This window comes from Giraffa tippelskirchi, chromosome 14 (genome assembly GCF_054371585.1).
Source record: "Giraffa tippelskirchi isolate mGirTip1 chromosome 14, T2T-mGirTip1v1.2.pri, whole genome shotgun sequence".
Taxonomy (NCBI): domain Eukaryota; kingdom Metazoa; phylum Chordata; class Mammalia; order Artiodactyla; family Giraffidae; genus Giraffa; species Giraffa tippelskirchi.
Genome location: NC_137288.1, coordinates 23,082,309 through 23,107,926, shown reverse-complemented (window position 1 = coordinate 23,107,926; position 25,618 = coordinate 23,082,309). Strand labels below are relative to the sequence as shown.

Below are 25,618 nucleotides of genomic sequence, written 5' to 3'. Positions count from 1 at the left end.
GAACTGTATCCATCCAATCAAAATTGCCCAAGAAATGATTTTGTTCCTTCTCAACTGATAAATGCTCATCAACTGAGTGGAGATTGATGGCAAAATATCATCAGTGTTTCACTTAATATACTTATTTGACAAATATGGTCTGTTTGGTTCTAGAAATAGTCCCATGAACCAAGAGAAAAGGTAAATTTATCTAGCACGTGATCTGGTCTTAGGGCTTTTGTGTTGTTCTCAACTCTTCAGGCAAATAGAGTTCTCTTTTTAAAAATTGTGTAGAGACTTCCCTGGTGGTTCAGTGGTTAAAACACCACACTTTCACTGCAGGGAGCACAGGTTCAATCCCTGGTCGAGGAACTAACTTCCTGCATGCCTTGGGTGTGGCCAAAAATAGAAAAATTAATGTGTAAATGGACATATTCACTTTGGCAATTGCAAACGCTACATGTTGCTTTTCTGTGTTTGCTGTGTTTAGCTAGAGAGATTGCAGGCTGAAAATACATCTGAGTGGGACAAGAGGGAGCTACTCGAGACAGAAAAACAAAGACTGGAGAGAGAAAATAGGAGGCTAAAGGTCCAGGTGAAAGAAATGGAAGAACGCCTGCACAGGAGACATAGATTAAGTGAAAACTCTGAAGGTCCTGTTTTCAAGACATCAGACATTGAACTACAGGGAAAAAACAAGGTATGGGAGCTCTTTGGAAGCAAATGTCCTCACTTCCTTTGTATTTCTGCCCTGAGGACTGGTGGGTGCTGCCTTAGCTTTCACAGCCTCAAGTCTGAATACACTTTTCTTTGTGCTATCTCATATCTGACAGTTTGATCTTTTCCCATGGTAATATAAAATATATCTAAAATGTTGTTCATGCATAGGAAAAGAGAGCGTGACAAATTTTGTGTGAACATGTTAGAGTAGGACAAATCTGAGAGTTTCAAGCTTTTCCAAAAGGCAGAAAAGCATGAAGTTAGGAAAGGACCTCTGTGTGTTTGGTCTCCTGTTATAGTTTTGTCTCAGTTATCTAAGCAGTTGATCTTATTTTTCAGTGAGTGTTTTTCTCCATTAGTTTGGGCAACTATACAATTAGGATTTGTTGGTGGCTAAGGTAAATATCCACATAAACATTTAAACATAGCCAGTTCACTCCTCTTTGGTTTCTTTTTAGTCTCAGAAAAATTATTTTTAAGTCAATTAAACACATCATGTTACAAACAGCCTTTATAGGCTATGACATAAATGTTAAACCCAGAATTACAGTCAAATTTTGACTTTGGGAAAGTTAGGTTGCTTTGGAATTTTGTCCTAAAGCCAACAGACATATTCACTGCTGTGGATGTAATTTTTTGGTACATGGCTTTAAGATTTTTGAAACGTCCTCCCAGTGGCAGTTGTAATTTATATGTGTTAGCATCAATATGTGCAAAACATATACAACTTTTTTCTGTTCCTCCCATGAAAGTAGCTGTGGTCCCTTAATGCATCCTTCTGCTTTTTTCACTCAATTCCTTTAACAGTGAGTTAAAAATGAGTTTGAAAAGTTCATATTTTTTGAGTCATATAGGTAGTTCATACTCCTATCAGCTGTCAAAGCTAAATGGGCAGAAAAATTGAATTCCATGTTACTTTTCTTTATTCTTTGTGATTTTAGGGATTTATTGCAAATATAAGATTAAATTGGACTAGTGTCTCATGACTTGGTGATGCAAATATCTGAAGTTAAATGTTATAGTCAGTGCTCATAATTTGCTATTGTACAGATTCATAAACCATCCGTAATGGTGTGTGCTTTTGACATACACACAACTGATAAATCTGTAGAGAATGTTTTGCAGCTTGCCACTCATGAAAGTACAGAATTATTTCAATTATGGGGCAAGTTTCAATCATCGAAATATCTGTTTCCCTTTGATTCACTGAACAGAGCAAGCATTTATTTATATTATACTCTGTGCCAGTCACTGCTCTGGATGCTGGTGATGTGAAGATGACTGTGTCATTATCCTTGCCCAGCATGGGCTTAGAGTCTGTCTTGGAAGATACTACACATCCGTTGTTATCAATAATACATTGTGATGATGCTAAGAGCAAAGTGGAATGGGAACATGAAAGAAGAAGTACTTCATTCTACTCCACTTTGATGCCTTTCTGGTTATATCCAGCTGTTACAACATAAAGTGTGTCAGTTAGGAAGTATGAGGGCTGATTGGGGCCTGTTTGGAGCTGTGTGTGCGTGCATGCTAAGTCGCTTCAGTCTTGTTCAACTCTTTGAGACCCTGTGGACTGTAGCCCACCAGGTCCCTCTGTCCATGGGATTCTCCAGGCAAGAGTACTGGAGTGGGTTGCCATGCTCTCCTGCAGAGATCTTCCTGACCTAGGGATCAAACCAACGTCTCCTGTAGCTCCTGCTTTGCCCGCGGATTTTACCACTGAACCACCAGGGAAGCCCTTGGAGCTGGTATATATGCCAGCGTGCCTTATCATGTTAGCAGACCACTCTGAGTTTAGACTTGAGCTCTTGGGACCAATGTAGTTCTTTGGTCTAGAAATAGACAGAGCTTGGAAACCAGGAAGATTTTGGAAGATCTGAATAACTCATTGAGTATGCTCATCAATTACAAGACTATTCCTTAAGTGTATATCATTTTGATGGCTGGGAGGAGGTGTTAGTGAAATTTTTTTTAACTTTCTTCATTAAGAAATCAGACTCACTACTTAAACGAAAGGTGTCCCAGGTGGTACTAGTGGTAAAGAACCCATCTGCCAATGCCAGAAACATAAGAGACTCGGATTCAATCCCTGGGTGGGGAAGTTTCCCTGGAGGAGGGCACAGCAACCCACCCCAGTATTTTTGCCTGGTGAATTCGATTGACAGAGGAGACTGGCAGGCCACAGTCCATTGGGTCCCAAAGAGTCGGACATGACGGAAGCAATTTAGCAAGCACATATAAGACGTGCAACTGTAAATGTCACTCATGCATGCAAGGTACCTACTGCTACTTTTTTTAGCCCCAACATCTCCAGTTTCCATCTTATGATGGCTTATTATATATTTTAAATTAGTAGAATAGCCTCTCTCTATAATTAGATTAACAGGTAGCTCAGCTGGTAAAGAATCCACCTGCAATGCAGGAGACCCTGGTTTGATTCCTGGGTCAGGAAGATCCCCTGAAGAAGGGATAGGCTACCCACTCTAGTATTCTTGGTCTTCCCTGGTGGTTCAGACGGTAAAGAATCCACCTGCAGTGCAGGAGACCTGGGTTTGATCCCTGGGTCGGGAAGATCCCCTGGAGGTGGGCATGGCAACCCACTCCAGTATTCTTGCCTAGAGAGCCCAGTGGACAGAGGAGCCTGGCGGGCTACAGTCCATGGGGTGGCAAAGAGTCGGACATGACTGAGTGATTATCAATATGGTCATTTTTAAAATGCTAAACTGATAAATCTCATACAAACATAAAATGAACACCTGTGAAAGGTTTTATTTAATTCATCCACTCCTGAATCAACCAGTAAGATGATATAGCCAGTTGAATGAAGGCTCTGAGTAACAAGACAACTGGGCAACCAGGAATGCATAAATGAATTTGGTTATCAGATGCAAAACTGATTTTTTTTCCCCACAAGGGATAAAGAAATAGATTGCACTTCCACCAGGCAAAATTAGTCTGCATCTCTGTGGATGAGAATAATATGCATTGCTGTGGGTTATCTAGAAATTATGTGGTCATGTGTACAATAGCTTACAGACACTGAAAGCTTCAGGTCCCTTTAGAGTGATAAAACCCTAGCTGGAGAATGGTGTTCAGTTCAGATCAGTTCAATCGCTCAGTCGTGACCGACTCTTTGCAACCCCATGAACCACAGCACACCAGGCCTCCCTGTCCATCACCAACTCCCGGAGTCCACCCAAACCCATGCCACTGAGTCAGTGATGCCATCCAACCATCTCATCCTCTGTCGTCCCCTTCTCCTCCTGCCCTCAATCTTTCCCAGCATCAGGGTCTTTTCCAATGGGTCAGCTCTTCGCATCAGGTGGCCAAAGTATTGGAGTTTCAGCTTCAACGTCAGGCCCTCCAATGAACACCCAGGGCCGAGAATGGTGTTAGAAAGGACCATCTTTCCCAGGGCTTGGTGAAAAGAAAAGAAAAACAAAACAAAAAACAGCTGTAAGGACTTCACTAATTCAGATCCCTTTCTGGGCTCTTACCTGTCCTGTTTCTCGCTCTGTTCGCTTCTTTGAACTTTAGGACAGAGAATAAGGTAAGAGAACTTGAAGGAAAGGAAAGGGAAAGTGGGGTTCCTGACCACCGTGATGTGATGAAACATAACAAAACAACCAAAGAGGAAACGAGCGCGTATTACCTAACATTTATCAAAATGTGTCATGATTTTGCTGTAATGGAGAAACGTAGAATTGCAATTCCCAACAATTTTAGAAAATAGACTGCCCTGCAGGGCTCATGTGGTCTCTTCAGTGTCTGGCAGAGATTTCTGTGCCTGTGAAGCCTTAATTCTCTTGATGGGCATATATGCATTTTCCATTGCAAACCATACTTTTTCAAGTGAAACGTTATTGGAAAAAGTGGTCAGTATTCTACTGAGCAAGGCCCCATGGCTAGTCAACATGCCTCTCATGAAACGCTTTGGAAGCCTGTTTTCTTAAATCTTTCCGGCAACTGATTCCCTTCATTCAGGTCACATACGAGGTCATTCTCAGAAAGTTAATGTGACAGAGTGGTAATTGATGTGTCTTGGGAAAATGATGAATTCATCCCAAAGTGGAAAGGCCATCAAAGTCAATTCCTAATGAATTTACTTTACTGACAGTGTCCATTCTTTGAACAGAAATGGCATTATGCATATTTTGTTTAGCAACTTTGTCTTCAGAAACGTATTATTTCCATTCAGTGGTGGAGCAGGCAGTTTTCTTAACTTTCCTCTATTCATTATCATTCTCCCAAAGCCTTCTTCTACTCATAGATTTGTTGAACCATTTAAGAACAAACAATAATTATACCTATTCTTTTACTGTTAGAGTAATAAATAAACAACACTATAATTTGATGTTATTAGATTCATTATATTATCTTTTATGTTTTTCTTTAGCTGTTCTTACTCCGCTTTGCTCTGAGATACACTAGAAATTTCAACTTTTAAAATAGTTATTAGAAAATACTCATATAACTGTATCGCTTCTCGGCCTTGGCTAAGATCAAATGTAAATACTTATATAACTATAGAGATGTTTAGACACATGGAAAAATATAAAAGTATGTTAAATATGCTATATCTTATTAATAAAAATGAAAATAATTTATTTTGAAGAATAGCATGTATACCACACTATTAAACCCTAGGCTACACAGATGACATTCTTCCAAATAAATTGTTTACTCATGAAACTGGAAAACATATCCACGGTTTTGTGTACGTTTTAACAAAGGTGAATATAATTATGTAGATTGAAGAGGTAAAGATACTTAAGTACCATTTACAAATATCGTAAGGATGGTATCTACTGAAAGTGCCCCACTGAATTGAAATAAATCAATATACTGCAAAATAGGGTGGCATTTACTTTAATATAATATGATTGCTTTCACCTCCTCTCAAATACACACACACATGCAGGCACACGCACATACGTGCACACACACACAGTGAATTGATTTCTACAAAATTAATATTAAACTAGGAGCATTAGTTTTCTTCCCCTTTTGTGATTCTCTGCTGGAGCAAAAGTGCACACATAAGATTTTGTATGCATGAAGCAGCATTTCTGGGAATAAATTATTTGCGGGTGGAGTTCTACTTTCTCTTATTAAAACACCAAATGCTGTCATGTCTTGTGAAATTAAAATCATGAATATTAAATCTCAGTCCACGTGTTTGGCACATCCTCACAAATGTGTGGCAGATCATTAAATGAAAGTATGTGTTTATGCTTTGATTTTCATTATTTAAATTTTTACTGTATATTTTTATTTATTTTTAATTCTCACCCTCTCTCTTTTATTCTATTACAAGGCAAATGTGAGAGGTCAACAAAGTCTGTAGGGTTAATAGGATCTTTTATCAGCCTTTAAAACCTCCTTTTTATGTATCAGATAAATAACATTTATCCCATAACCAATTAAAATTAAGATGCAAATTTTGACTCTTTAGGGCACTTATATTTTACAGAATTAGAACTTCATGAAATTTTATAGGTTGTGATATTCAGATATGAAATTATATCTCATTCTGTATTTGATATGACTGGCATACTACTAATAATCTGCTATATTATTATAAAATGATTGGCAGTTCCCATAGCTGTTATCAGTTGATTTATATATTAGTTTGATTTAAAACAGTGATAAGAATAATATTTAGCTTCTTATTTAAAATGGTGAAATGCTATGGTTATAATATTTCTTAAAATTAAAAAACAAATTAAAAATAAAGCTATAAGACTAGAGGAAAACTCAAATAGCTTTAATAGGGCTGAGACATTCCCAATTTCGTTTCTTTTTTATAATGAAATCACAGTACATGAAGCTAACCATTTTTTTAAAGCCTTCATTATATTTGTTACAATATTGTCTCTGCTTTAGCTGTTTTTGGTTTATTGGCAACAAGGCATGTGGGATCCTAGCTCCCTTCCAGGGACGAACCAGCACCCTCTGCATTGGAAGGCGATGTCCCAACCACTGGACCAGCAGGAACGCCCCGAAGTTAACCATTTTAAAGTGAATAACTTAGTGGCATTTGATAATTCATGATGTTATACAACCACTTCTGATTCTAAAACATTTTCATCATTCCCAAAGGAAATCCAGTATTATATAGGAATTCTCCCAAGACCCCAGGAACCACAGATTTCCTTTCTGTCTCTATGGATTTACCTATTCTGGCTATTTCATATGAATGGAAACTTACAACATATAACCTTTTGTATCTGGCTTCTTTAACATAAGGTTTCTGAGGTCCCTGAACTGTGCAGCAAGCATCAGCACTTTCTTTCTTTCTTGGCTGTATAGTATTTGATTGTATGGATATACCACAATTTGCTCATCCATTCATGGGCTGATGGATACCTGGATTGTTTCCATCTTTTGGTTCTGGTGAGCAGAGGTATTAAGAATAGGAATGTACATGTATTTATTTGGGTACCTGTTTTCAATTCTTTTTGGTATAGATAGGGGTAGAATTTCTGGGTCATATGGTAATTATATAACTTTGGAGAGACCAGCAATGTTTTTTTCACATTGACTGAGCCATTGCTTTTCCAGTACAACATATGAGAATTATTATTTCCCCATATCCTCAGTGACACTTGTTCTTTTTTGGTTTCATTTCTGTCTTTTTAAAATTATACCCATCCTACTGGGTGTGAAGTGGTAAATCTTGCTGTGGTTTTGATTTGCATTTCCCTCATGACTAACAATGTTGAAAATATTTCATGGGCTTCTTGGCTACTTCTGTCTTTTCTTCAGAGAAATGTCTATTCAGGCCGTTAGTCCATGTTTAAATGAGGCTGTTTGCCTTTTTGTTGTTGAGTTGTGAGAGCTTTTTGTATATTGTGGATATTAAACCCTTCTCAGATATATGATTTGCAAACATTTTTTACCAGTCTTTAGCTTATCTTTTCATTTTCTTGGTAGTGTCTTCTGATGTATGCAGTTTTTAATCCTGATGAGTGCCAGTTTATTTTTTCTTTTGTTGTTCATACTTTTAAGGTGTAATTTCTAAGAATCTATCACTAAATCAAGGTTATAATTTACTCCTATGTCTTCTAACACTTTTATAGTTTTACATTTTATGTTTAGATCATTGATCTCATTTGAGCTAATTTTTATGTATGATTGTAAGGTAGGGGTCCTACTTATTTGTTTTACATATGGATTTCCAGTTACCTCAGCACAACTTGTCTAACAGACTATTTTTTCCCTATTGAATAATCTTGGCACTTTTTGTTGAAAATCGGTTGTTAATACACGTATGGGTTTATCTTCTGGATTTTCACTTCTATCCCATTGGTTTACAAGTTTACCATTATATCAGAGAATTCACCTTAGAGTAAGTTTCAAAATCAGGAAATGTGGTTTCTCCAATTTTGTTCTGCTTTTTCAGCATCATTTTGTATATTCAAGGACAGTTGAAATTCTTTATGAATTTGAGGATGAGCTTTTCCATTTCTGCAAAAAAATGCCACAAGGATTTTGATAGGGACTCCATTGGATCTATAGATGACTTGTGGGAATATTGAGATCTGTTGAATATTTGTGTTTCTCCAAAATTCAGACATAAAAACCTAAATTCTGATGTGATGGTGTTGGAAGTGGGGCCTTTGGGAGATGATTAGGTCCAAGGGCAGAGCCCTCATGAAAGGAATTATTTCCCTTATGAAAGAGGCTCCAGAGAGCATGTTGCATTATTATTCAATGAAAGTGGTAACTGTTAAATGTGTGATTCAACTCATATATAACAGGTAAATAGGACCAAATATTAAAGAGTGAAAGAATGAAACTCTTATCCTGGGTCCATGCTCAATATTTGAGTGATTTTGATCAAGGAATAATCTTTGTGGTTTAGTTTTTTTTAAACTTTTAAAAGAAAAGTTTGGAAAAAATACCTGAGATGCTTCCAACACCCAAATTCACGATCCTATTATGTTTTTGAAAATTTAGCTACTGGTTTAAATAAAGACATTAATTCAGATTCATGAGGACAATGTAATATTTCTTTGGAATTTCAGTTTAGTTTTACTAAAATAACTATTGGCTCCTAGTACAATTTAGTGTACTCTTTCCACTTACTGGATTTATTTCTTTTTAATTCACACAGTTAAATTTAATATGGTTGTTGACATAATTGAGAGATTTTTCATTTCATATTTCTCTGCCACTGGCCATCACTTTGTTTCCCTATCATTTTATTATGCTTAATTTAATGGTGTTTAAATATCCACAGCATTTGGCAGCCTTTCTAATTCTCTCTAAATTCTAGGAAAAAAGAGGAGAGGAAGCACCAATACATCAGTAACTAACAAGAATCATTTCTTTGCTTTTAAACTAGCTTTGATTAATTTTCCATTACGTAGTTCCTTTTTTTTTCTTTTGTGTGGGTGGTTCTATTTCAGTGCAAAGTGAATAGGAAATCAATCAGGAAGCAATAATTACATATCACATTCATATTTCACATTCACTTCTTTTCTATTATTCTGAAAGCTTGCTATTCCATGTATGCTTGGTAGAATTTACATGGTGAAAAGAAGGAATTTAAAAATAGATTAGATGTCCTGATCTCCTAGAACAGTGTTTCTTAACGTTGGATCCTGATCCTATCTGTCCCAGATAGGGTGCTGTCTGAAAATAAAAATCCTGAATTAATAGGCATATGACTTGGGAACTAGAAATGTATATATTTTAAAACAATAAACTAGGTGATTTTTATGTGCACTAAGATTTGGAAAATCACCATTAACATCAGTGTTCCCAAGATACTTTGTAATATTACCCTTTGTAATAACTGTAAATGACCAGGTAGTTTGTGATATGGCATTTTGAAATGTGTGTGTGTGTGTGTGTGTGCAAGAGTGTGTGCATGTGTGTGTATTTATGTGTATGTATGTATGTGTATGTGTGTGTATAACTTTAGGAAGGAAGGCAGTTGGGGTAAATATCTTCTGTTAATGGTGATTTTAAATTATTTCTTTTCAAGGGCATTGTAGACACGTTATGGTTAATTGAAATAAACACCACAAATGGAATTTGTTCCCTGATCTACTGCACCACTGCTTGACAACCCGATTCTCTTTGCACTGGAAGCAGGCTGGCTAGTGGCTGTTTCAGCGTCGTGTCCTTGACAGTGTGGGGGACGGGCAGAGACGGGGAGACGCCCACCGTGCCACGCTGAGGCTGGTGTAGGGGAGCAGTAGCGTATGGAGAAATAATTCGGTGGCAGAGTCTGTAGTACAAGAATAACTTTACCTTAAGCCAGATGAAATTAATTATCCTACTTTAAGACAGATAAAATTAATTCAGTTTCTCCCCAAAGAAACTTTATTTGGCATGATGGCTGGGAAAAGGGTGTAGCTGGAGTGCTTGTTTTTTTTAACTGATATTAACAAGCATCCTATAATTAGACCTATTATTTGGATCTATACACAATATAGGCAAAAAATTCAGATCTACAAATTTTTAAAACCCAAATGTGTCCTACTCTTCAGATAATTATCTGAGTTTTATTGCTTTCTAGTCTTTATATTTGAATGAGTTACTGCTTATTAGCCTAACTCATACCATATGGAAATATTCCTTTTGTTCTTTCTTATTAGATTTGTCTTATTCACTTGTTGCTTATTAGCATGTAATCCATTTTAAGAAAAAAATCAGCTCCAGTCTGCTTTTAGTTTTAATGGTTGTAAGGAAACTATAAATGAAGAATTTTTAAAAATGCGTTTAAAAGATTTTCAGCTTTTTCTGTGATGTGGAGACTACGAATTTCAAATGTTGTAATCCATCTTACTACTTATTTTATGTGTTTGAGACATAATTTACAAAGAATAAAAGAAGAATGTTAAGACACAACCTTATAAAAGGTTCAAATTATCTCATCTCGTCTAGTATAGTATATTTCATTTTAAGTCAGGTAGCATCTACCATTTCATTAATCTATTGATTTACCCAATAAACATTTACCAAATACTGTGTCATTCAGAGTTTGAATGTAGATATCAGAAAATAGATTAAATAACAGAAAAGTACATAATGCAAGGAATCAGGTGATTTTAAAAGATTGAGGAAGCAGGTCTGCTATGGATATACAGGAAAGACTCCCTGTAGACCACCAGGCAACAGAGATAACTAGAAACCTGGCCTCCCATCCCCACTGCTGGGAAGGTATCTGGAGGGTTCAGGGGTGGGACGTCCCTGTTTCATCCTCCCCCTCCATGATCAGTCACTTAGCTACACGCTGGGTTGGAAGTCAGAGGACTTCCCAGAAAACCGGGCCTGCCAGTCTTATAACTTTTATTGCCTCTCTCTCTATGGAAATCAACTCCAAACCCAAGTCTGGCTTGAATGCATCTCTTTTCTAGCATCTGAATCTGAATCTGAAGCTCTAGCTACAAGAGGTTGAGGAAAATACATATGTTTGGCATTTCAAAAGGGAGAACTAGAAGGAGTCTGGAAAAAAATGTAGGTATCATCATCTATTGTATGTTTCAGACAGACACAGCCTAGATGGGGATTTAAGGGTGGCAAGACACACGATGTTACAGCTGTTACAGCTGTCCTGAAAACTACAGCCAAGTCAAATCCTCAACAAAGACATCTACAATGGTGAATCGGCACCTCTGTTAAATGCTGCAAATTAGTAGATTCATGTCATTGCTTCTTCCTGGGACGTGATGATTCAGATGGAGATGAGAAAGATGATAGGAAATAGTTACCTGGAAGAGTGATATGAGAGCATTCCACACCAAGTGAAGAAGGGCAACAGCTCCTTGGCTACTGGTAAAGTTCATACCTTTGGGGAGAAAACAAGTTCCTTGAAGACTACGGATATTCTTTCCTGATATCATTTTGTCTCAGGAGTAGGGGGAGGGCGCTGGATTTGAGGACTCTTTCCCCAAAGAAAGCTGACGACTTGAACTTGGAAGAAAACTGAGGCTCTGAGGCTCTACAATCTGTGTCTACTCCCTCCCAAGTCCCCGAGTGGGTGACAGAATTTCAGCGAAGGCTGGTGAGTGTAGGGAGGAGACAAGCTCAGCCAAGTTCACGTGCTGTGGAAGTGGAGGGCAAGCCCAAAGAAAGGATTGTGGGATTTTGTAAACTAAGCTCCTAAATGCTCCCCTTGGAGGATCTAGCAGTTATACTTAGTTGGTGCAGCTAAGGAATTGTCACTTTATGACCTTTTCAAGTTACTTTACCCTTAGATCCCGTTGTTCCTCTGTGTAAATATACCAGCACTGAAATTGGCACACCTTTCTGGGTTGGTTTAGGGACTTTCTCCATCAATTCAGATTATTCTTGGAGTATGATAATGACATAGCATAGCTTCTTGAGTTATCAAGCCTGTGTCAAATGGTTATTTTGAAAGCTTTCTGTTAGCATGCTCTGCAAAATACTTGTTGATTATTTCTTTACGTAAGAATGGCTATGTTTTGCTCTGAATCCTTATCTATTTTTATTCTAAACATCCTAAAGTACAATCAGTGTTTGCCTTACTCTGAAAATACAGTTGTTTTTATTGGTATACAACCTGAAGATAAATCTCCAGTAGAAAATGGACAGGGTGACACTTACTGTGTAACAATGTGCCCATCCCTTTTGTTTGCCACACTCACTCTATGGAAACACATATTACATTTTCCCCTCTCTTTATATACACAGACATGCACTGCTACATATACACAAGAAATCATCACATATGCATATGACAATGCGGTAGGCCAAATATTAATAAATCTAAGATGATAAAGACAATTAGGAAGTTCCTAATGTTTTTGTTAACATAATGGATGATATTGTCATCTGAGATCAGAAGATATAAAATGTACATATAAATCTCTATTTTATCAAAGTAAAAATTACAAAATTAAAAACATTTGCAGATTCAGCACCCATTCTATTTTCTAAAGCCTTGGGGATGGTTGGTATTTTGGGACCTCTCACCTCTATTCGGGCTTGCCCAATGGCTCTGTGGTAAAGAAACCACCTGCCAATGCAGGAGACACACTTTTGATCCCTGGGTTCAGACGATCTCCTGGAAAAGGAAATGGCAACCCACTCCAGTATTCTTGCCTAGGAAATTCCAAAGACAGAGGGGCCTTGTGGGCTACAGTCCATGGGGTCCCAAAGAGTCAAATACAACCTAGCGAGTAAACAACATCTCTATTCACCGGCTTCCACTTAAAACATGCATTGATTTTCCTCTCGGTTCAACTCCATCCCCAAACCTGGGATTAGGACTTGTATCCCTTCTTCCTCCAGGTTGAGTAGGTGATTCATGTTTAGCTAATTAAAATATTTAAGTTTCCTGGGCGCACACACTAGTATGAGCAAGTAACCATGTCAGAGACGATTAAGTGTAATGATGCTTAGATTTTTCAGAGAGACACATTTTCTTGTCTGTTAAAATTAGGCCTGAAAGGAAATGTAGATTTAGAGCTGTAAAAGGCATCTTACCATCACATGGAGCCACCTGGGAAAGAAAGAGCAGGAGCCGGAAGAGGGACCTGCCCAGGAGACATACTGAGCCTCTGGCCTCAGCGTTGTCTGCATTACGATGTCTGTGGGGGACTCCGTGGGGGTCCGGTGGCTAAGACTCAGCGCTTCCACTGCAGGAGGCACGGGTTCAATCCCTGGTTGGGAAACTAAGATCCTACATGCCATGGAGCAAGACCAAAAATAATTAATTTAAAAATAATTAAAATTAAAATAAGAAAGCAGTCTGCCCTCCTTCCCCAAGCATCTTACTGTCAGGATTCACCCTAACCCAGGAGAAGATGAGTGTCTCCCAGGTTCTGGCCTGGAACAGAGGTCACCACACTTAAACAAAGATGTTCCTGGGATTTTCAATGATTTGGGCAAAGAATTTTCTTCTTCACTTAAGAATGACTTGAGTTCCTAATAAAATCCCATAATTCAAAATTCTTGCTGTGTTTATATCACCTGGAAAATGATATCACACATGAGTAGCTGCCAACACAGAGTCCATGGCATCCGGGGACCTGACTTGCCTGCATGTGCTGTGGATGGATTCATAGTAATGAATACGTGGATTCAGGGGGAGGCTTTTAAATTACTGACCGTGACAAGGGCTCATCAGCAAAACTTGCTGTTTGTGCAGAGTTAGCTTCATGACGTGCTTGTTTTGTGCCATGTTTAACTGCTGTCGGTGGCATCATAACCATTAGGAAGCTCTCCTAGGAGTGAAATTATTGAATTTCCTCCTTTACTAAAATTAGTCTTATAACTTCTGATACAGTCTCTGCCCTCCTCTCCCCCTCCTTCTCCTCAACACTTACCAGATTTCTCTATTTCTACTGACTCATTCCTGTTTTTCCTTATATAGCTGATTTGGTTGGCGATACCAACAATAGTAAGGGCTTCCCAGGTGGCTCAGTGCTAAAGAGTCCGCCTGCCAATGCAGGAGACGTGGGTTCGATCCCTGGGTCAGGAAGATCCCCCAGGGAAGGAAATGGCAACCCACTCCAGTATTCTTGCCTGGGAAATCCCATGAACAGAGGAGCCTGGCGGGCTACAGTCCTTGGGATAGCAGAATCAAACACAACTTAGCGACTAAACAACAACATCAGCAATAGGAAAACATCACAACATGTTGGATCAACAGCTTTTCAAACTGGAAAGGACATTTTCATGCAAGAGGATGCAGGTAGATCCACTGACTCTTATCCACCAGGCCCCCACTTTGGTCTCTGATGTTGAGTCCCACTGCTGTTACCTGTTAGCTCGCACTGGGTTTTACCTACCTGTGAGCTCTGGCCAAGCCCCGCAGAAATGAACTATTTTCTTGAGCCTATTCTCCCTTAACCTGGCTGAGTTGTATCAACCTCTTACTTATGACCAGTGATTCTCAAGTTTTAGTGATGCCCAGAAGCACCCAGTTCAGTCACTCAGTCGTGCCCAATTCTTTGTGACCCCATGGACTGCAGCACACCGGGCTTCCCTGTCCATCACCAACTCCCGGAGTTTACTCAAACTCATGTCCATTGCATCGGTGATGCCATCCAACCATCTCATCCTCTGTCGTCCCCTTCTCCTGCCCTCAATCTTTTCCAGCATCAGGGTCTTTTCCAATGAGTCAACTCTTCGCATCAGGTGGCCAAAGTATTGGAGTTCCAGCTTCAGCATCAGTCCTTCCAACGAATATTCAAGACTGATTTCCTTTAGGACTGACTGGTTGGATCTCCTTGCAGAAGCACCCATAGGGCTTATTAAAACCCAGATTGTGCGTGTGTGCATGCTAAGTTGCTTCAGTCCTGTCTGGCTCTTTGAGACCCTTTAGACAGTAGCCCTCCAGACTCCTCTGTCTGTGGAATTCTCCAGGCAAGAATACTGGAGTCAGTTGCCATTTCCTTTTCCAGGGGATCTTCCTGATCTAGGGATCAAAACTGCATCTCCTGCGACTCCTGCATTGCAGGCAGATTCTTTATCACTGAGCCACCGGGGAAGCACCTGAAAGCCAGATTACTAGTCCCCATCCCCAGGCGTGCTGATTGCTCAGGTGTGTAGTGGGGCTTGGGTACTGGACATGTGTTTTTAACAAGGTCCCAGGTGACACTGATGTTGCTGGTCTGAAGACCACACATTAGGAACCACTGCTACAGCTGAAGCACCCAGGAAGGCAGCATGGAAAAATCAGGAAGAACAAATGTTCCCCCGCGTGACAGTTCTCTGATCCTGCCACAGATAAGCGTTCTTTTAAGTCCTCCCACCCTCCACGAACCCATAGCCTCTCAGAGAAATGTCTTGCATCCCATTAGTCTTCAGCCCTAGCTTCATATGAAACTCACTTGGAGGGGTTACGTTTCAGGTACCGCTCCCCAGATAGTCATTAGTTCAATCCGGTCAATCATTTTTTTTAAAGCACCCCTCCTCCACCGAGGGATTCTAGTTAGTGTACAGCCAGGTGGTAGACCCCGAAACGGAGGCCTGACTTGACACCGGGACCTCCAGCAATGAGCCCTCCTACTCCTTTGTCCTGGAGGCCCTTCCGTGGTCTCCTCCCATCACAGTGGCCCAGACCTCCAAGGTTTCCCCAAGCTGATGTTCTTTTCACTTGTTTATTCTCTCCCTAGAGATGCTTCTTCCCTAAAGGATGAAGCAGTGAATGACCTCAGAAGGAGACTCTGCCCCTCTCCTCAGTGCAGAGCTCATCTGCAAAGGTATAACCACATATCAGGTCAAAAGTCTAGTAATAGCAGAAGAAAACCCATGCATCACCAAGGAAGTAATTAGTAAAAGCTTACTGTGTAGACCAGAGACCATTCATGAACCAAGAGCCCTCAAACCAGTATGGATGGAGCTTCAGGAGTATATTGTGATGCATGCATGCTCAGTTGCTAAGTTGTGTTTGACTCTCTGAGACCCCGTGGACTGTAGCCCGCTAGGCTCCTCCGTCCATGGGAATCTCCAGGCAAGAGTATTGGAGTGGGCTGCCACACCATCCTCTGGGGGATCTTCCCAACCCAGGGATCGAACCCGCATCTCCTGCATTGGCAGGCAGATTCTTTACCGTCTGAAAAGCAGCTCTTGTAAGTGAGAAGAAGGTGAAGGTTGATGCTTCACTGAGGTGGGTTATACTGTCAGAGTTTTCTTAAATGATAGGGAATTGGTTAGTGGTTACCTTGTATCAATTTGGGGGGAACAGTTTTAAGTTTTCCTTATGGTTTCCAGGCACATAAACAAGAAATCACCCAAGACTTGCTAATCTGGCCAAATAAGGTGCATTAAGCTTGTTTGTGTGACTAAATTGGTTTTGTCTGCTCAAGAGAATTTTCGAGGCCGGGCTCCATTTGTTTTGATTTTAACAATCACCACACCACGCCCAGCAGACAGCCCTCCAGGCGCACTGGGAGGGAGGAGCAGGAGAGGGCTGAAAAGAACCCAGGACGCGGCTCTCCTGTCCCTCCAGCCCTCTTCTGAGTGAGCGTCTTCAGACGCTATTCCTCTCCAGAATTGCTTTTCTCTACTCACTGCATCCTCCACTGAGGGATGGGGGGAGTCGTCAAATCAGAAAAAGAAACGGAGCCCCAGGTAAGCTATGTCCTCATTCCAGTTTTAATTCATGGTGTTCTTGACCCCAAAGCATCCTCCCTTATGTGTGTGTTAATAACATCTCTTTATTCTTGTTTCCTGAGCTTCTATTATGTGCCAGGATTTCCCCAGACTGTAGCGTCAAGTATTCCATTTTGTATTTATGTGTGGTTATTAATGCTGCCAAAATTCGGCTCCAGTCTGGTCTCAGGTCAAATCTCAAAGACAGGGTTTGGGGTGAAGTAGGAAGAAAGAGTTTCATTGCTTTGCCAGGCAGAGGGAGTCCCAGCGAGCTAGTGCCCTCAAGGTTGTATGACCCACCCGGGAGCAGGTATTGAGGAGTCTTGTGTTGGAGGAGCTGGACATGATCAGCTCGTGGACATTGTTCTGATTGGCTGGTGGTGAGGTAAGAGGGGGTCAGCCTCCTCAACCTTCCCTTCTGATCCACCTGGGCTCTACGTGCTTTGGAGAAGCACACAGTGAGCTTCTTCCACCTGGTGGGGGTTTTAGCATCTGCAAAATAGCTCAAAGGACATGGCTCAGAATGTTATCTGTACTCCTTGAGGAAGAAGTAAAGGCCCTTGACTTTGGTTAATGGCTAAAGTATTATTATTTCGGGTTGCTTGACTGTTTTCTTCTATCTGCATTTTCTCTCAAGTTTATTTTTGTCTGATGTTTTTCTACAGACAAAAGGAAGGGGGAGCACGTGGGTGGGAGTCTTCTGAGATGGTCCCATAGGGTCCTCCTTGGTTACACTAATTCAGATGAGACACGTTGATTTTTTAACAGTTTTATTTTTGTTTTATTTAATTTTGGTTAAACTGGGGAGCGCCATTGCAGTGGACACACGTCTGTTCTAATCATTCAGTTATTTTGGTAGCGTGCTGGCTATACGAAAGGTATGAGACATTTTTAAAAGACTGAACTGATAAAATACCAATGTCTTAACACATTGCATTTTATAAACAAACCACTTAAAGCAGAAACATTCTGATATTACATTTATAAATTTAGAGTTTCCTCCAATGGGAATAATAAATTAACAAAATGTTGTTAAAACTGGATGAAAAATAAGGATGAAAAGAAAGCAAGCCAAGACAAATATATTATGGCTTTTGCTAACATTTGGTGAGAAATGTAGTGCAGGAATATTTCATTATATTTTCTTAAATATTGTACATTATAATAATGGCTGTAACAATGTAGACTATTTTTAAATATATAAGGGCTAGAAAAGTTTCAAACTCTAACCTAGAAAGGTAACTAAGGGGAAATGTAAACTTTTTTTTTTGCCTTTTAGTCAAATGTCCCCATCTTTACAATTTTATATTAATTAGTGCTTCTACCTTTTAAAATGGTGATTATTTCTTTATATCATCAATAATGAATCAGATTAGGAGGTCAAATACCTATATAAAACAGGCATAGGTAAAAGTAGATTTAATTATTTTTTATTGGGGTATAGTTGCTTTATGCATTAGTTTCTGCTATACAACAAAGTGAATCAGCTGTATGTGTACATGTGGACCCCCCCCTCCTATCCACTCTCTAGGTCATCAAGGAGCCCCAGCTGAGCTCCCTGTGCTGTACAGCAGGTTCCCACTGGCCTTCTGTGTTACACAGGGCAGTGCACATACATCAGTTTCAATCTCCCAGTTCATCCCACCCCTCTCCATGCCCCTGTATCCACATGTCTGTTCCCCTCATCCGGGTCTCTATTCCCGCCCTGCAGATAGGTTCATCTGTACCATTTTTCTAGATCCTACATACATGCACTAATATATGATATTTGTCTCTTCCTGACTTCCCTCTGTATGACAGACTCTAAGTCCATCCACATCACTACAAATGACCCAATTTTGTTCCTTTTTAGGGCTGAGTAATATTCCATTGTATATATGTACCACATCTCCTTTTTCCATTCATCTGTCAATGGATGTTTGTGCTTTCCATGTTCTGGCTATTGTAAATAGTGCTGCAGTGAACATTGGGGTACACTTGTCTTTTCTCAGGGTATATGCCCAATAGTAGGATTGCTGAGTCATATGGTAGTTCTATTTTTAGTTTTTAAGGAACTTCTATAGTGGCTGTATCAATTTACATTACCACCGACAGTGCAAGAGAGTACCCTTTTCTCCATACAACCTCTAGCATTTGTTTTTTAGACTGTTTTGATGATGGCCATTCTGACTGGTGTGAAGTGATACCTCATTGTCACTCTTATCAGCATTTCTCTAATAATTAGTGATGTTGAGCATCTTTTCATGTGTGTGTTGGCCATCTGTATATCTTCTTTGGAGGAATGTCAATTTAGATCATCCACTCATTTTTGGTTGGGTTGTTTTCTGGATATTGAGTTTCGTGACCTGTTTGTATATCTTGGAGATTAATAATTTGTCAGTTGCTTCATTTTCAAGTATTTTCTCCCATTCTGAGGGTTGTCTTTTTGTCCCACTTACGGTTTTCTTTGCTGTGCAAAAGCTTTTAAGTTTAATTATGTCCCATTTATTTATTTTTGGTTTTGTTTTCATTATTCTAGGAGGTGGGTCAAAAAAGATATTGCTGTGATTTATATCAAAGAATGTTCTGCCTATGTTTTCCTTAAAGAGTTTTATAATGTCTGGTCTTACATTTAGATCTTTATTCCATTTTGAGTTTCTGTGTATGATGTTAGGGAGTGTTTTAAAATCTCTTATTTTTTTCTTTGACTTGCTCTTGGTATCCATATAATTTTAAAAAACGTATAATTTTTTAAATTTATAAGATTATAAGATAAGATTATAAACGTATAATCTTACCTCTTTTAAAGGAGATAAGAGCTAATGAGTATATAATTCTCTTTTAGAACAATAATAGGCATAATTGTTCAATTGATTTAAAGTTAGAAAGTGTCTGAGTGTTATTTCACATACATTAAAAGTCATAAATAAATACCTGTGGTACTGTGAAAATATTTCCATAATGAAAATGATTGCCCTTATTTCCATGAGTGAGTTTTGTTATTATTAAATCTCCTTATGTAATGAATATCTTTGTGGTATTGCCTTTTTTCCATATCTTCTTTAAGGTGCATTTCATTTTTGAAATACTTTTCCTTCTAAGGTTTTTCAGGTTTAATTTGTGTTCATCTTTCTTTATAGAGTGAAGTATGTATGCTTGTTTCTAAATTTAAATGACAAATTATTACACAAAGCATTTGGAAGATCAAAAAAAAAAAAACGAATCTGGAAAGCATTCAATTTTAGCTCATTCTTTAAGATTTTTACAGGTCAAATAATATTCTCCTGCCAATGGCTTACGATACAAAATCCGCACGATAAACAAGTCAAAGGTTAGAGTTTATTTGACATTTCAATTGTTTCTACTACCTGGAAATATTTGGGTAAGATAAATGGAGTAGCATGTGGAATGGAAAGCAGTGTGGTGCCTGAGAAGGTGTAGACTTGAGAGGCAGACATATATTAGTTTTAGAATCTGGGTAGATTTTTTTAAACCTCAAGTCTTAGATACCTGATTAAAAATTCTTATAGAAATATTGTGAGCATGAAATAAGATCATGTCTATTACACCAGTAATGCTTGCCACAAAGTTTCTTTCATTCACTTGTGTAAGCATGTATTCATTCATTCAATAGATGTGAGAGTCTCTAATGCAAGAGCCCTGTGGCAGGCACAAAAGGCTCTGTGTTAATAAGATAAACTTAGTTTCTGCCTAAGAGCATTTAGAGGACAGTACTCAATGGTTTCTACCTCCCCTGTTCCCTGTCCTCATGTAGCTGGTCTATTTTATCTAGTGTATGATATATTGTGCCGAAATTTTCCTGCCTGAGAAATGGCCTGATAGCTCTTAAAAACGACGAGAGGTTTGTAGTTCTACTTTTCTATAGTTACACGTATATAGTTACATCAGTAGTAAACAGAGTTAGTCTGTTGATTATTTAGACTTTTTTTTGTTGTAAGTCAAATAATTCTAAATATTTTCCCTCCCTCTGGGAATATAATGGTGACCAAGAAAGAAAATTCACTATTGGTTAGTAAAGCTTGCTAGAGAAGCAGGGTCTTATATAACCTGCAGATAACTTAAGGATGGAGAAGTAAGTGGTCTGTCGGCAAGAACGGGACTCGGCAGTGGATTTTTTTCTGAGGGAATGGGGAGGGGATCAAGGCAGGTGGGTTTGGTTTGGAGTACAACAAACATCTCATTTGCAGACAAGTGGGCGGTTAGGTTTTGTTAACAACTCAAACTTGCGATGCTACTGAATTCTGATTTCTCCACCAGAACATCTTTGATCTGAGCCCCAGTTTTCTCCTTTATAAAGGGAGGATAATAGCATTTACCTTACAGGGCATTTGTGAGGATTACACGAGATGACTTCAGAGCGCTCATCCTCTCAGTAAGCACAGAGGAAGGGCTCAGTGGTAGAGAATCTGCCTGCAAAGCAGGAGACGTGGGTTCAAACTCGGGGTCAGGAAGATTCCACAGAGGAGGAAATGGCAACTTAGTCTGGTATTCTTGCCTGGAGATTTCCTTGGACGGAGGAGCCTGGAGGGTTATAGTCCATGGGGTCGGAGTGAGTTGGACATGACTTCATGATTAAACAGAAACAAAGGGCTCAAAATATTTTGGCTCTGAAGTTATCATTGTATTATATAGGCTTAGACATCAGAAGTATTGTCTCGGTGATAAGTATGGATTTCAGAATTTTGGACTCAAACAGGTGATGATTCTATGGGAAGTTGAAAAGGTTAGTAATTGACATGGAGGAAGCAAAAATAAGAGGCTGACCCTGATCCTGCAGAAATCATATATGATAAGTTACAGGAGGTAATGGCCACTAAAAAATACAGTCAAAACCTGCAAGTGGAGAGTTATATTGTTTGGTGGGAGTGGTAAGGACTCCGAGCCTGGGAAGCAGCATCTCAGTAGCCCTGACAGACTGCTCTGAGGAGGCAGGGGGGAAGTCAGGCTATATCCAAGTTTGTAACAAAGGGAGCAGGTGGTCTGAACATCAAAGGTCATATATCAAATGAAGGAATTTAGCATTCTGTATATGGGAAGATGCAAGCCTCTGGGCTCACTGAATTCATTCCTTTCATATGCACCTCAGGGGCAATCTGGGGCCAATCCTGTTTCCCTGTTGACCTGAAGGAGTGGTAGATGGCTGCTTCTCGCATCCCCCCAGGTTCTCAACGATCACCCTGGGGGCTGGTAGCACAGTTTTGGAAGCCCTCATTCACATTTGGAGGCCAGAAATCGCTGATGACAGTGACATTTCTTGTTTGTTAATATGGCAGGAGATGTTTTCTTTTTGCAGTAGAGGTGATCAAAGAGACTAAGAAGGAGCATCAGAAGCAGGAGCAAACTGAAGAAGGTGGGTTTGCTTGGAAAACACTGATACCAGGAAATGGAAGTGGTCACCTCTGCCAAGTGCTGCTGAGACAACATGGGGACCCAAGGATGTCCTCTGGATTGAGGTCTTAGCAGTTCATGGTGATCTTGGTGGGAGCTTCTCAGAGAGTGAGCAGGGGCAGAAGTCATTGGAATGGAAAAGGAATAGACTGGAGCAGAGGTGAAGAAGTGGAAGAAACTACTATAGACCACTATTTGAAGATATTTGATTGTGAAATTTTTTAAAAGATTTTCTTTTGACTGCAGTGGGTATTCGTTGCGCATGCTGGCTCTCTCTAGATGAGGTGAGGGGGGCTTCTCTGTCGCAGTACCCAGGCTGTTCATTGCCATGGCTTCTCTTTCTGCAGAGCACAGGCTCTAGGCGACTGGGCTTCTGTAGTTTCAGCTTGCTGGTTCTAGAGCACTGGCTCAATAGTTTTGGTGCATGGGGTAGTTGCCTTGTGGCATGTGGGATCTTCCAGGATCAGGGATCGAACTGGTGTCCCTTGCATTGCAAGGCAGATTCTTAACCACTGAACCACTAGAGAAGCCCTTGATTGTGAAGTTTTACCAAATGAAAACAATTTGAAATGAAATGAAACAGTTTATATTGAGTAGTACAGTAACTTTTTATGAGAGACGTGAGTTTTTTAATGCTGATGTGTAGAGAGGTAGTGTTTAGAATTATGGGGCAGAAAGGAGATAACCAAGAATTCGAGTTGTCTGAACTTGGTAGCTCAGTTGGTAAAGAATCTGCCTGTGACGCAGGAGACACGGGTTTGATTCCTGGGTCAGGAAGATCCACTGGAGAAGGGATAGTCTACCCACTCCAGTATTCCTGGGCTTCCCTTGTGACTCAGCTGGTAAAGAATCCATCTGCTATGCGGGAGACCTGGGTTCGATCCCTGGGTTGAGAAGATCCCCTGGAGAAGGAAAAGGCTACCCACTCCAGTATTCTGGCCTGGAGAATTCCATGGACCGTATAGTCCATGGGGTCGCAAAGAGTCGGACACGACTGAATGACTTTCACTTTCAAGTTTACTGAACATAGATGGATGCATTGGCCCCAGTCAGATGCTGTCACCTGTCCTATTGAAGGAATTGGGAGGAAAAGCAGACCTTGCTGATGCAGGCATCTTTCCATCAAGAGTTTGATGCCTCTCTGAGTATGTGGAATAGAAGGAACAACCGTTATTTTAGGGCACATAGTTGAACTGATGGCTTTTGGTACCTAAGCTTAATAATGTAAATGGAGGAATTACAGGGTGATGGGCTAGAGGTCATGGTGAAATGGCAGAATAGGTGTGTGCTCAGTGGTGGTGGCGAGAGCAATAAGGCAGATCAAGAAGATGAGAAATTGGTTTTCAGTGAGTTATTTAGGATTTTAATCAAATATATCTGAAATCATCACAACTAAAGATTAGTAGGTATAAAGTTATACATTTTTCAAACCTATGAAGGACATTGAAAACTCAGTGAAAATAGTATTGGGTTGGAACAGAGGTCTTAATTTGAGAAGAAAATTTAGCCTAGCAGAAGGTTTTTCTCTCTCAAAAATTCCACCCAGCAGGGGTGTCAAGCCCTAATAAAGCCTTAATTTCACCCTTCAGTGTCTCAGAAGACTAAAAACTTCAGTTTTGAACAAATGGATGGAAAGGTTGTATAAAGAGTTTCTACCTGAAATGGAACCATTTTAACCTTCCACCGAGTTTTCCACTTTATAAAATAAAAGCATCCGTTTTTCCATCAGACTGCCTTTGTGTTGGCCTTACTGAGGCAAGAAAGTGGCTTTTATGGAAGCCCCTGCTGGTGGACTTGGTGAAGCTTCAGTTCCCACCTCAGCAAGTCAGAAACACCAGGAGACCTGAGTATTTTAAGCATTAAAACAGTGTGAAATTTAAGTTGGTATTTCAACTTAAATCCTTCTTTCCACCTTGTTTGAAAACTTCTGGAAGTTAGTGGGTCAATTACGTTGACTTAATTTGATTTTAAATTTCCAAGCATGAACCATCTCAATAGCTAAGTATTTCAGACAATGAGTTTCTGATAATTCGATAAAATTTTCTTGTATCCTACCTTTGTTAGACCAACTAGGGGTGGAATATATGGAACATAGTTTGGCTTCTAAAAGTGAACAAATTATGTGTGTATATAGTATACCTAGAATCCCCAAATCTACCATATCTTTAATATTTTGTGACAAAATTTATTACTATAGTTTCACACAATTCTGAAAATCAAAAGAATAATCGTGTTGCCTCCTACATCAGCATTAGTTTTTTTACTTGTCTGGTTTATCGTTTTTGTTTTGCTCTTTAATTTCTCCTCTAACATTAGAAGTTTCCTAGGGCTGAATTGTGATTATGACACGGGCCTTGCTGGAAAGATCCATGAGTAAACTTAGGGCAATGCAAGCTGCAAAGGACCTGAATATTTTGATTCATATTTGCATGACATTTAAGTATGCAAGACATATATTCATATTTTTACAGGTTATTTTAATTACAGATATTTTCAGGACTTTAGTAAAGGTGGATCGTAATAGTTCAGTGTATGATAAACAGACAACAGTCACTATCTGGAGGAAAATAATTCAGTGAATGCCACTGTTGTAAAAAGGTGGTGATGACTGACATGCAGGTGGATCTGCTTTGAGTCGCTGTACTGGCTGGGTTCTGTGGTAGGACACCTGGTCCAGGCAGTGAAGGGGCTTAAATTAAGGATGTACTGAGTTTCTCATGTCATGGTTTCAGGGCTTCTACTCTGTGTTGTCTGGGGAAGATCTTGTTTTAATCAATGTGAAGGCACCATGTCAGCTACCTGTCCATAGCTGTCAAATTGTAAAAATATAAAGGTCAAAATATTTTATCACTGACTAAGGGATTTCCTTTGAAAATTATCAGAAATCAGCATTTTGGATGGTTACTTCATTTTTCTATATCCCAGAAATGGCTCTTTGGTTACAACTAGTGGTATTGTATTACTAAAGCCTAGTAAAAGTGAATATTGATTAGGTACAATGTCAAGAAATCTATAGAAAACACTAATCACTATAGCAATTGTATACATGTATACACACACTTTATTTTTCTCAAACAAGTGATATATTTGGAAAGCCTATTTTATTTTACCAGTTAGAGAACCCTCCAATTATTCTGATTTTCCTTTACATCTACATCACATAGCTCATTTAGAAACATGATCAATCAATTTAGTTTTTTTACATGCCAATAGTCCAGCCATCTTACAATTTAAGGTAGGTTCTACCATTTGTTCTTGAGATTATCAGTTTTCTTCATCATAACACAAATTCTTGGTATAGATTTTTCTTATCTTAATCTGACACCATTTTTGTATACTTGGAAAATCAAAGGGTCACTTTTATTCAATAAATTTAGTTCCTTAAGTGACACATGCTCTTAAGCTGAATATTTTTTTTTCACACTCATGAAGTCGTAATAGATGAATTGGG

At 39.3% G+C, this 25,618-nt stretch overlaps 1 protein-coding gene across 10 annotated transcripts in view; it reads left to right on the top strand.

Moving 5' to 3' along the window:
• Positions 1-25,618, top strand: part of CCDC102B (coiled-coil domain containing 102B) — a 324,997-nt gene that overhangs the window by 144,945 nt on the left and 154,434 nt on the right. For all 10 annotated transcript variants that reach the window (XM_081562701.1, XM_081562700.1, XM_081562698.1 and 7 more), the window contains one exon: positions 470-679. In XM_081562701.1, the coding sequence (XP_081418827.1) occupies positions 470-679 (210 nt within the window). The remainder of the gene's footprint in view (positions 1-469; positions 680-25,618) is intronic.